Genomic DNA, 11,062 nt, shown 5'->3' on the forward strand with positions numbered 1-11,062 from the left:
CATGAATTATCTGTATCCGGATCCGTACTCGGACTGGACGGGGCCTAAATCGGAAGTGGTCAGATTTAACCAGGAAGTGGGTCGGGTTCTCTTGAAATGTGCGGGGCTTTAACCGGTATGTTATTTAAGCATGCAATTGTTATGAGTTGATCAAAAATGTATATTTATGTGATTTGAAAAACTATTTAAAGACAGCATCAAGCTTCAGATCAATGGTGGGTCATGGTAACAAACAAACTATTACAGAACGTTTTGCAACAATGAATATAACACATGCGGTTGCAATTATGAAGTGAATGTAATGAACAAGAGTTCATACTCAATATAACTTCTTTTTTAATTTTTTTTTTTATGATCAGTGTGATTTTTTGTTTTTGGTTCTTTTTTTTTTTTTTATTTCCACACAAGGTGTGTGTGTGTGTGTGTGTGTGTGTGTGTGTGAGTAAGAGAGAGACACAGAGAGAGAGAGGGGGCGGAGGGCAGCGACAGTAAAAAAAAAAAAAAATCTCCGATGGCAGAGACGCAACGGGAGTTGCATTTAAAACAAGCAGCATGTCTGAAACCCACGTTCACCAGAATCTACTGGTTACTATGTAAGGACTACAAACCCCACATTCCCCAGAAATCTACTGGTTACTATGTAAGTACTAAAAACCGAAGTTAAAAACAAACCTGAAGCTGAAGAAACCCTAAACGTTAACATAACAGATCTGCAGACCGAATTGACTGCCTGCCTGACGGAGCGGGAGAGAAAGAGAGAGAGAGAGAGAGAGAGAGAGCGAGAGAGAGAGAGAGAGAGGGAGAGCGCATTTCTCCGTGTTCTGTGTGTGTGGGATAGAGCCGAGCGTGTTTTTAGGCGGGGGGGCGCTGTGATTATCACAGAAAGCTGCGCGGCCAGTTGAGGAGTTGTATTCAATCCGAGCACGGATATTGACTCATATTACTCGTATGATACTTGTACTCGGCAAAAGTGCTTTATCCGTACCGGATACTCGTTTCAGCCGGATACTCGGATCACCCCTACTAGGTACTATGTACAACTTTTGCTAATTGGAAAAACAAAAAAGAGAGAGTTGAATCGTACCATGCAGTGGAAAAGTGGCATAATTCTTTAAGAGTGTTTTATCTGACTCTTGCACATTAATAAATCAGTACCATACTTATACTAAAACCGTAAAACAATCATGTACTGTAATTATACACTATATGTATTTGCTGTACTGGTATTGATATGCTATATTATAATTACCACAAACACACAAGACTACCACCATAAATATCAGCCTTTACATTGGCGAGATATGATCTACTGGACCAAAAGGACATAACTGTAGAGACAGAAAAAGGGTTTTGTTTTGTCAGAACCAGACCTTAAGATGTTTCTTGCAAACAGGTGAAACATTCAGCATCTCTCTGGACTCACATAGGTGACATTTCTCCACTCACCCTAAGACTGTAGTGCATCTCTGGGATGTCATGTTCGGCTCTCAGGGATCCACTGTTCCTCAGACCTTTCTTCAGCTCCTCAATCTGAATCTCGGGCAAACGGAAGTCACTCACATCGCTCTCAAAGTCGATCTCTGGCTTGCCATCTTTGGCCCTTTAGGTTAACGTCAAAAGGGAGGAGTTGTTAAAACAGGAATTGCAACATCAAAGCTCTTAGGCTAGGTTTTAAGAGCGTATCTTATGGGCCCCAGTGTCCAAACCAATATGTATGCATTGGAGTTCAATTGATTTTAATTTACTCTGACTAATCTTGATAAGTGTAGTGCTTAGTATTTGATGACAATAAACATAGTGGGGACACTTTTCTGATTTGAACATAACGAAGTGAAACACGAGTACGTCTGGGAAACTCCTACCTGTAACTGTTCCCCTCATCCAGAGAAATTTTATTAAGAAAGCCATGTGTGAAAAGGTAATCAAATCTTTAAAAGATCATCTCCACTCAATCATGTGTTTTTCTCATGTTTATGTTAGCTAAAATGCCTACATATTGACTATACTGACCTATCTGTGCAAAGTTTTTCACAAAAGAATTGTTTTCATATTTGTTTACCAAAAGGGGGAGATTTCTATGCACTTCCCTAAAATCAATAATCCGTATTGTATCCCGGGAAAGGTAGATTTTGTACGTCACATATTCAAAAGCCAATGACGGACTAATTGCAAAAGCCGTGATAGAAACCTGAAAACCTGAGCGAACTTGTCAGTAGAGAGAGGGAAAGTACACTGTCATCGTAGCGGTGTCAGCCACTGCAAGTTACAAACTCACAAACAACAGAAACAAAAGATGCCTTCCACACATACTATTCCAATACAATTGCAAGTTGCCGATTTTGGTGCACAACAGAATCCTCACTTGAGTCTAGGTCTGACTGACGCCGGGTACAGGGTGCCAAAAATATTGCTGCAGATTAAAAGCAGGCCGGACTTCCACACGCCCCGCGATGCACCGCAACCCCCAACCCCCGACCCCCGACCCCTCTACCGTCTGAACCTGGTGTGAATCTCAAACATGTATGGCTGAATGTCTCCAATGTTTTTGGCCATCTTGCCCACTGTTCTTTCACTGGTCAAAAAAAATCTCTTTATCGTTAAAAACACAACCGTTTACTTTTGACATAAATCCAGCTATATGAAAATGTATGATTCTGACCTGCGGATATTCCAGATTAATATCTTGGTGCCTTTTTTTGAGAGTATGGAGTCAAAGTGTGCATGTAACTGCTCCTGGGAGGTGAGGATGGAGTGTTGGAGGATGGCTGCCAGGCTGGCCTCCGAGTCCTCGGTCACCACCAGAGACTGTGACATTGGGTTAAGGTCAGGACATAAAGGAACTTGCAAACTTACAAACATGTTCTCTTCCAATCAGTGTGAAGAAAAAAAACATCTCATTTGTATTTCCCATGCCTTTTTGTTTTATGAAGGATATTGGTTTGTTGGTTGAAGGGAACAATGGGGACAATGACGGCTTGGGCCTTGATGTTTTCCAGGTAGGTCTGAGACAGCATTCCAACAGTCTGGCAGCCACCATTCTTGGTGAAGATGAGCGCGTCGCGGCCCAGACGCATGGAACCAGACTTGAAACCATTCCCATACACGCCGATTGCCTGCTGACTGGCCTTACCTGAACCCTTCTCTGTAAAACCAAAGCTGGAAATAAGAGTGAAAGGGAGAGTAAGGACATATGCATGTTTTGTTTGTATACAGTATACTACAAAATAATGATTAAATTATTTTTATTGTACTGTCATCCATAATCAATAGATTTTTACAGTGAAAATGTGCCTTCATGTTTGTTTTGTCCAAAACCCACAGACATATACTTTTCAAAAGCGGCAAATCCTCACATTTGATATGTGAAATGTTTAGCATTTATCTTATTTACAGTGCTGCTCATGTTTATCAACGCATACTAAAGTTGACTAAAAAGAGGAAAAAAAAAAATCCAGCCTTTAAAGACACCACTTATCTTTGTGAATGAATAATGTATTGTGAATAAATGAATGTTCTTCCTTAAAATACAGGGGGCATAAGTATACACACCCCTATGCTAAATTTTCATAGAGGCAGGTCCCTTTTTTTAAAGGCCAGTTATTTCATGGATCCAGGAGACAATGCATTCTGATAAAGTTCCCTTGGCTTTTGGAATTACTTTTTATTTGCTTTTATTAATAAAATATGTATTATAATACCAAATAATGTACTGAAGCAATTCAAAATATGCTAGTGCACATCTTTGATAAATTTGAATTCTGGAAAAAGTGGCTGGTAAAAAATGTAAGTGGCTGGTAAAATTGGGCATCCACCAGCCACTGTGGCGGTTTCCCACCCTGATGACATGCAGCAAAGGGGCCGCAGATCGGAGTAAACCCGGACCCGCTGTGTCGAGAAGCAAACCTCTATATATGGGCGCCCGCTCTACCAACGGAGCTATCTGGGCACCCGTGTAGTTGTAATTTTTATTTGTGTAAATTTAATCGACATTGAGATATGTGCTTCTTTGTGTGCCTGGTCCAAATTACGGTCTAATGACAATTTGAAAGAAAATGTTTCTGAATTAACATTCTACAATACATCCTTTGAGAGTTTCTCATTTTCTCAGTTTCTCAACATGTTAACTCCATGTTGTTATGCATGTGTGTGTCTTACCTGAGCATCTTGTGCAGTTTGTGGGGGGTCATGCCGCTACCATTATCGGTGAAGGTTAGACACAGGTGACCAGCTTCCTCCAATACATCAATCCAGATCTGTTTAGCTAGGACACCAGGATCTAATGCATTGTCTAGAACATGGGAGAAAGAAATGAGTTAACAACCTCTAAAAAGAGATGTCAAAGACAATGTGAATGGAGGGAGGTCCACTCTTGGTCCTCAAGATGAAGGAAGACATGCATTTAGGCATTCCAGCATAAATCGGCTTTTAAAAAACTGTAATTATTGTTTGCCTCTAAGACATACTGTATTACAAATTAACAATATATAACAATAATAAAATTCAGCTTTTTTAAGTGTTTTATTTGACCATCTGTCATTTAGGCTACTAGCCTGACATCAGCATACTCAGATTCTTCCCGACCTCAATTGTTGTGGGCGGGGCTAAGTTTGGCTGGCATCCAGGCTAGTAGCCTACATGTCATAATTACACTGTATTGGGAACACAATTAGCTGAGAGTTAAGCCTATCTAAGCCACCTGATAAGTGTTTTGGGGTAACATTAAACTGAAAGTGAGCCCAACAGAAATGTTGACAATAATCCTTTATTGCACAGGAAAACAGCAACACAGCAACAATAAGATGGTAACATAGATAGCTCAAAGTTGAATCCGAAAGTTGGAACCTAAATTGTGATGGAAGTTTACAACAGTTCAGGTTGTAATTGGCCCCACTTAGTTACTGTTGCTTCTTCCGTCGAGTGCTACATTAATTGGCTACTAGCAACTCAAACTTAGCAAAATTAGACATATCACATCAAATTAACTTAAAATCCTTACAAATACATTCCTTAAACATATCTTGTTGCTACTTTCAACTGGACCTAAACTCACGTTCAACCTTATCATTTATCTTTGTCAGCTCTGTGTATTCAGTCCTGTTTAACCTTACATTTCCTGCTGTCATATAGTTTGTCTAAACTGCTTCAAAATAATAGCCAGCGTATGTCCAGGCCTGTCTGAAGTTTGCCAATGACCATCTGGAGGATCCAGAAGAGGAATGGGAGAAGGTCTTTTTGGTCTAAACTCCACTTGCCGTGTTTGGGGGAAGAAGGATGAGTACAACCCCAAGAACACCATCCCAACCGTGAAGCATGGATGTGGAAACATCATTCTTTGGGGATGCTTTGCTTGCAAAAGGGACAGGACGACTGCACCGTGTTGAGGGGAGGATGGATAGGGCCATGTATTGCAAGATCTTCGAGTGGCCTAGCCAGTCTCCAGACATGAACCCAATAGAAAATCTTTGGAGGGAACTGAAAGTCCGTATTGCCCAGCAACATCCCCAAAACCTGAAGGATCTGGAGAAAGTCTGTATGGAGGAGTGGGCCAAAATCCCTGCTGCAGTGTGAGAAAACCTGGTCAAGAACTACAGGAAACGTATGATCTCTGTAATTGCAATCAAAGGTTCTGTACCAAATATTAAGTTTGGCTTTTCTGATGTATCAAATACTTATGTTATGCAATAAAATGCAAATTAATGATTTAAAAAAAAAATAATAAAAAAAAAAAATCACACAATGTGATTTTCTGGATTTTTGTTTTAGATTTTGTCTTTCACAGTCGAAGCGTACCTATGATAAAACTTGTTCTCCCCACTTTATATTGTAGCTGGTGGGCTTGTTTTTTTGCAGCTTGAGCCAAAACACGTTTGATTCAATGTTGTGATGTGTGCTCTAACTGACTTTGGCCTGTTTTGGTAATTATGGCTACAATAGCTTCCAGTCACTGGGAAGGGTTCTTTTCAACAGTAGACATCAGCACTCGTGTTCTTTGGAGCACCTTAGTACTATACAGAAGGCCTTTCCTGCATGTGTGACTCTCTTTAAAGCCATCTAAAGGCAGCACGTATCCGTTCCCCCTACAGTCTCTAACTAGAGTGATGTTGGGCACTGTCAAGCAGCAGCTACAATTAGGCTTTGCCTGGCTGATCCGCTCACTTCATTTTGTGCAACCAGTATCAAACTCAAACTTCAACTTTAGGGGTGCATAAAACCCAATGTCATCATCTGTGCTCGCTTCCTAACTAGTTTTTATAGTCTTAGTTAAAGTACCCTGGTTACAGCTCTAATCTGTTGTAACCCTTTACATTCCATTCTGTACAATCTCTAAACAAAGCCTCTGTTTTACCTTGTATCATAAATTGTAACAGATTTCCTTTCGGAAGATTTACCTGCGTTAACCAACCTTGAATCTATCCTCCTTTCCTACGGAGCCTCTTTTTTTATCTTTCTACTCCCCCGTAATCTAAGCAAATAGAGCGATTGTTTGAAAATGTATATATCCTTGTGTGTCTCGGTAAACCTATAGACCACTGAACCAAATCCTGGTTTGGGTCGCTTAGTTTTCCGAGATCTCCTAACTGCTTTTAAAATCAACTCACAGAGGACAAGTCAGTACATGATAGGATACAAACCACAAAACAAGTGTGATTCACAACACACCGTTGCTTTTCTTGTTTGACACGTTCATCTTATTATTCCTCTCATATCTTAATCAACACCTCTCAGACACCTCTCTTCCTGTTGAAACTCAGAGTAGCCAACAGACGGTCAGCACGTCTGAACCAATGATAGAGCACAGAGTGGAGGAATGACAGTGTTGAAGGGCCAGAAACAGACGTTTTGTTTCACGTGTAGGGACAAATCCTCTAGTAATTCATATGCTGTACTAAAGTAGGCCTATGGACTAAGTGTCCCTTTTTAACGCAAAGATCTGAACAACAAACATTTTTCAAATGCGATTAGGCTACTTTTAAAATTGTTCGGAATACTATGACCATTGTAACATAAAATTACAATAAGGCCACTTGTCATAGGCCTACATAGTGTAATAATAACATAGTTATTGCCATGCCACTCCTTAACAGAGACAGACAGGCTTTAACAGTAAGAGCTCCAGTCGATGACTGGGGGAAAGAGGAAGTCCATTCGGTCCATTTTAGCAGCAACACAAATATCTGTTCATAGTCCACTTTGCGGGCGACAGCGGAAGAGTGCATGATCTGACAGCAAGCAAACCAAATGGTAACAGCAGCAAGCACAGAGCGCAGCCGAGCAGGTGCGCCAGACGGGGACTAGGGGTTAGGGTTCAGGCCTAATCCTTCACGGAAACACAGCCTACCTATTAACTCTGCCACCGCGCTGAAGGGCCAGGTGTGACTTGTAGAGTTGCTGTTCAGGAAGGAAGGACTCATCTGGAGAAGACATTATAAAAATAAGTCAGCGTTTTAATTTCAATTCAAGAAAAGTTATTCTGCAAGTAAATATCGCACGTATAAATCCTGCTAAAATACGTACGGAACTGAGGCGAATCCCATGCTCGCTTAATCTCGCCATTATTGCGACTGAGCGTTTTGCATGCTGTGTGTTGTCTGAGCGATGGTACGTAACAAGTCACACGTAGTGGGCGTTGCTTCCTCAGCGCTACACTGTCAAAGGAAGTCAACTGAGACATTAAAGAAGGGTGCAAGCACCAATGCACCGGCTGACTGAAACACTAACAGTCTAAAAGGACGGACCCCCACCCCCCAGCCAACTTTTTACATTTTGCAGGATATGACTTATAAGTTCTCTGGCACACTGCCTGCATTTGATAAAGTTCACACACACTTTTCATTTTCCTAGTCCCATCAATATTCTTCTGAAAAGCCACGTGCCCTTGTTGTTGTCAGTGGATCTCTTTGGTGTGATAATTGATGTTACCAAGCTTTTTAAAAACACCCAAAAGAGAGTGGTTGTAGGAAAAATTACAAAACTGATGCACCAATTAGCACCATCTGTTGTCAAGAGACTGCAAAATATCACAAAATGATATGTGCATCTCTCTGTCCCCATGCCTGAACGTTGCCTGAGGTTTCAACAAACAGCTAAAGCCAACAGACACACAAGATGCAAATTGCATTTGCTTCCGCTAGGGTGCATCTTTAAGCTATGATCCTTCACAAGATTGTCAATCCAAAACTTCACAGAGGTTCACAGATGTGGACAATTAGATAAATGGTAAACATTCAGCAAGAGCAGACAGGAATGCAACAGTTGTGTCTTGTGTGTCCATTAAAGTGACACGTTTGGTAATTAGTTACATGCTTCAGAAGACACAAGCCTTATAATAAGGTCCTTTCTAGGTTTCCTGCTAATTGCACTTCACAGAGGAGATTACTGTTGACACTTCATAAACTCACAACACAAGTTTGACAGTTTAATTAGGTAAGACAGGAGGACAGGTTGTCCAGTTGAGCAGCCTGCCTGACCAAAAACCGATTCCGTCACTGTACGTAGGCTTTGTTGACACTGTGCGTCTGTCAAGCTCATTGGCAGACGGTGTGGTAGTCATGGAGCCAAACAACACGTGTGCTCAATTATGGAACGAGTCAGGCAAGTTCTGAACATTTTGAGTCTGCTGGTAGACTACATTGTTCCAATTAACCAGTTCCTTTTCATTTTCCATATTTTGTGAGATGATGAACCTAGGGTGCTAATTTTGCAGTATATTCCTAAATTTTTTAATTTAATTTTATCAAAATAAGATATATAAAAACTTTATCCTTTGTTACATCATATCAATGACATGGCATTATTGTAATACTGTGATCATTGTTGTGATATACTGTATATTTATATATCATGTTTTTTAATTGCTGCTGTGACTTTCAGGTTTAACAAAGTCTGCATGTGTTCTTGAGAAATTACATTTAGTCCTTGTTGAAAAAATACACCATATTTTTTAAACAAACAATTCATCAGACAAAAGCATAGACAACATTGAAAATAGAAAAGGAAACACTTTTTTTCTTCTTTTTTCTTTAATTGTCTTCTCAATTCTTAATCAATCAATCCCTTGTCGCATAAAAGAGTCCCCATCGTTGGTCTCCACTGTTTGAACGTTCCAGTTTTTCTTTCCATCCATTTACTATTGCAAAATAGTCCTCTTCAGAGAATTCCTACAGGGGACAGACACAGGTATGATGAGCACTCATCCAAAGAAGAGAGACATTTAGGTTCAGTTAGTGTCCCTAGGTTGAAAGGGTATGCATGCTAACCTGAATGAATTCATCCTTGATGACTTCCGCTGTCTGCAGCTCTGTCTTTATCACCTGGATAAACTGGGCTGTCCGGTCTTCTGAGCCAACATTACAGAAACCAGCTTCCTGGAGGAACTACAGGAGAAGAGACAGAAGGGGTCAGGTAGAGTGGAAAGTAGTAATACATTAGCAACGCATCCACAGAGCGCACAGTCACGTTTTGTGCATTTTGGCTGTACGTAAACATGATAGTAGTCTTGATTTGCCAGACCCTCCTCTGCAGTGTGGATGAGGGTCTGGTAGTCCACATAGCATTCCGGGACGGGGCAAAAACGTGCTCTGGTGTATTGGCATTTCTTCCAACCAATCACAACAGTCATTGGGCGGCGCTAAGTCCCACACAGAGCCGCTGCAAACTAGCCCCGGGAAGGAACTTGTTTTGGTGGAACGTGTACGTTCAAAAGTTGTTTTAGTTGTGCAACAGAAAACTCAGATTAGACAGATAGTCTAGCTAGCTGTCTGGATTTACCCTGCAGAGATCTGAGGAGAAGTTAACCATAGTCCTCAGAAATCAACCGGAGTTTTAATTCCAACCGAAAGAAAGAGGAAGGAAACAGACATCAGCGAAAAGATATGCATCTGGCGTAATTTCCTGCGACACCAGAGCAATCTAGGAAGTGAAACGTCGAGGATATACAGTAGACTACATTAATACAAAACATGCATATTACATTAAATGTAATCAACTTCTATTAAATAATAGAAGATTTTAAACTTAACTTGAGATTAGCTTGTTTTATGTACAAATAGGCCAAACAGTTAAAGGATCATGCTCTTTATATTGTAAGTTTTAGCTCATTTGTTCTAACTTGTGTTTTTTATGCATTCATTAGTACAGCACAAAGATAACAGGAAAAAAGAAACCTGAAAAATATCACTTAATTTATATATTGGTATATTGAAAGATACAGTTTACAAAAAGACACTGCAGTGTGCTCGGCAATATTTTGCGTGCCAATCATTTCATTACATATTGGTAAAGAGGACCAAAGGGTTTTTAGCTCCTCATAGAGCAGTGTAGCCCTTTTACACACTAATACATAAGTAGGGTCTACTGAATATTTTACCTTGCCATACTGTGAGGGTGTATAGAGGATATAGCCTCTCTGTTTGACGTAGGCCTCAAACACCGGTGTCCAGGGCTTTTCCCCGCAGCAGTAATCACTGATAAGCAACTTTCCACCTGGCTTTAACCACGACTGGATTACAAAGAACACAGAGAATGAAAAACAAGGCAGAAAAGTTAGACCGGATAAAGTCACAGAGAAGACACTAGTTTTCCAACAAAATATGTATACTGTTTGACATAAAAGTGTTCTTTTCATTTGCTTTTTGGAAATCAATGAAATGACTAGTGGAATTTATGTCAGGTAGGATATGACTAAAATTACACAGACTTTCTGCTGATAAACAATATCACCGGCAACACTGGAAAATGTGTGTTACTATAATGTACTATATTGTCCCTACTCATTGTTGTTCCTGAACTTAACCAAACATATTCCCCCTCCCTAACTTAATTAAAATTAATGAAGAGCAGAAGGGCTGTTGCCCTGGCACCCTCTGTGGGCTAGCCACCACTGCTTAATGCTACCGTTTAAAGTATGATAAAATGCTCACATGGAAGCGTTTGAAGAGGGCAAGTTTGTCATCTATGTGCAAGATTGTGTCTCTGCTGTAGATCACATCAAAGGAACCTTCTGGGAACGACCTCTTAGTGGCATCAGCCACCTCAAACTGGACCTGAGGAAGAGCGCATGCAC

General features: G+C 40.5%; 2 protein-coding genes across 6 annotated transcripts in view; both read right to left on the bottom strand.

Annotated features, from left to right (window-relative positions):
* zgc:152774 (MORC family CW-type zinc finger protein 3) overlaps positions 1-7,664 on the bottom strand; it is a 20,265-nt gene extending 12,601 nt beyond the window's left edge. For all 3 annotated transcript variants that reach the window (XR_004333782.1, XR_004333781.1, XM_032527665.1), the window contains exons 1-6: positions 7,516-7,664; positions 7,340-7,412; positions 4,156-4,288; positions 2,936-3,156; positions 2,660-2,807; positions 1,447-1,600 (exon numbers count right to left, since the gene is read on the bottom strand). Coding sequence is in view for 1 of the 3 variants with exons in the window: in XM_032527665.1 (XP_032383556.1) it covers positions 1,447-1,600; positions 2,660-2,807; positions 2,936-3,156; positions 4,156-4,288; positions 7,340-7,412; positions 7,516-7,554 (768 nt within the window). In the remaining 2 variants the exon portion in view is untranslated. The remainder of the gene's footprint in view (positions 1-1,446; positions 1,601-2,659; positions 2,808-2,935; positions 3,157-4,155; positions 4,289-7,339; positions 7,413-7,515) is intronic.
* Positions 7,665-9,014: 1,350 nt separating this feature from the next.
* pmt (phosphoethanolamine methyltransferase) overlaps positions 9,015-11,062 on the bottom strand; it is a 6,603-nt gene continuing 4,555 nt past the window's right edge. For all 3 annotated transcript variants that reach the window (XM_032527512.1, XM_032527513.1, XM_032527510.1), the window contains exons 9-12: positions 10,920-11,042; positions 10,367-10,498; positions 9,258-9,374; positions 9,015-9,158 (exon numbers count right to left, since the gene is read on the bottom strand). In XM_032527512.1, coding sequence (XP_032383403.1) covers positions 9,048-9,158; positions 9,258-9,374; positions 10,367-10,498; positions 10,920-11,042 — 483 coding nt within the window. In that variant the 3' untranslated portion in view covers positions 9,015-9,047. The remainder of the gene's footprint in view (positions 9,159-9,257; positions 9,375-10,366; positions 10,499-10,919; positions 11,043-11,062) is intronic.

The sequence above is a fragment of the Etheostoma spectabile genome, chromosome 10 (genome assembly GCF_008692095.1).
Source record: "Etheostoma spectabile isolate EspeVRDwgs_2016 chromosome 10, UIUC_Espe_1.0, whole genome shotgun sequence".
In the NCBI taxonomy this organism is placed as follows: Eukaryota; Metazoa; Chordata; class Actinopteri; order Perciformes; family Percidae; genus Etheostoma; species Etheostoma spectabile.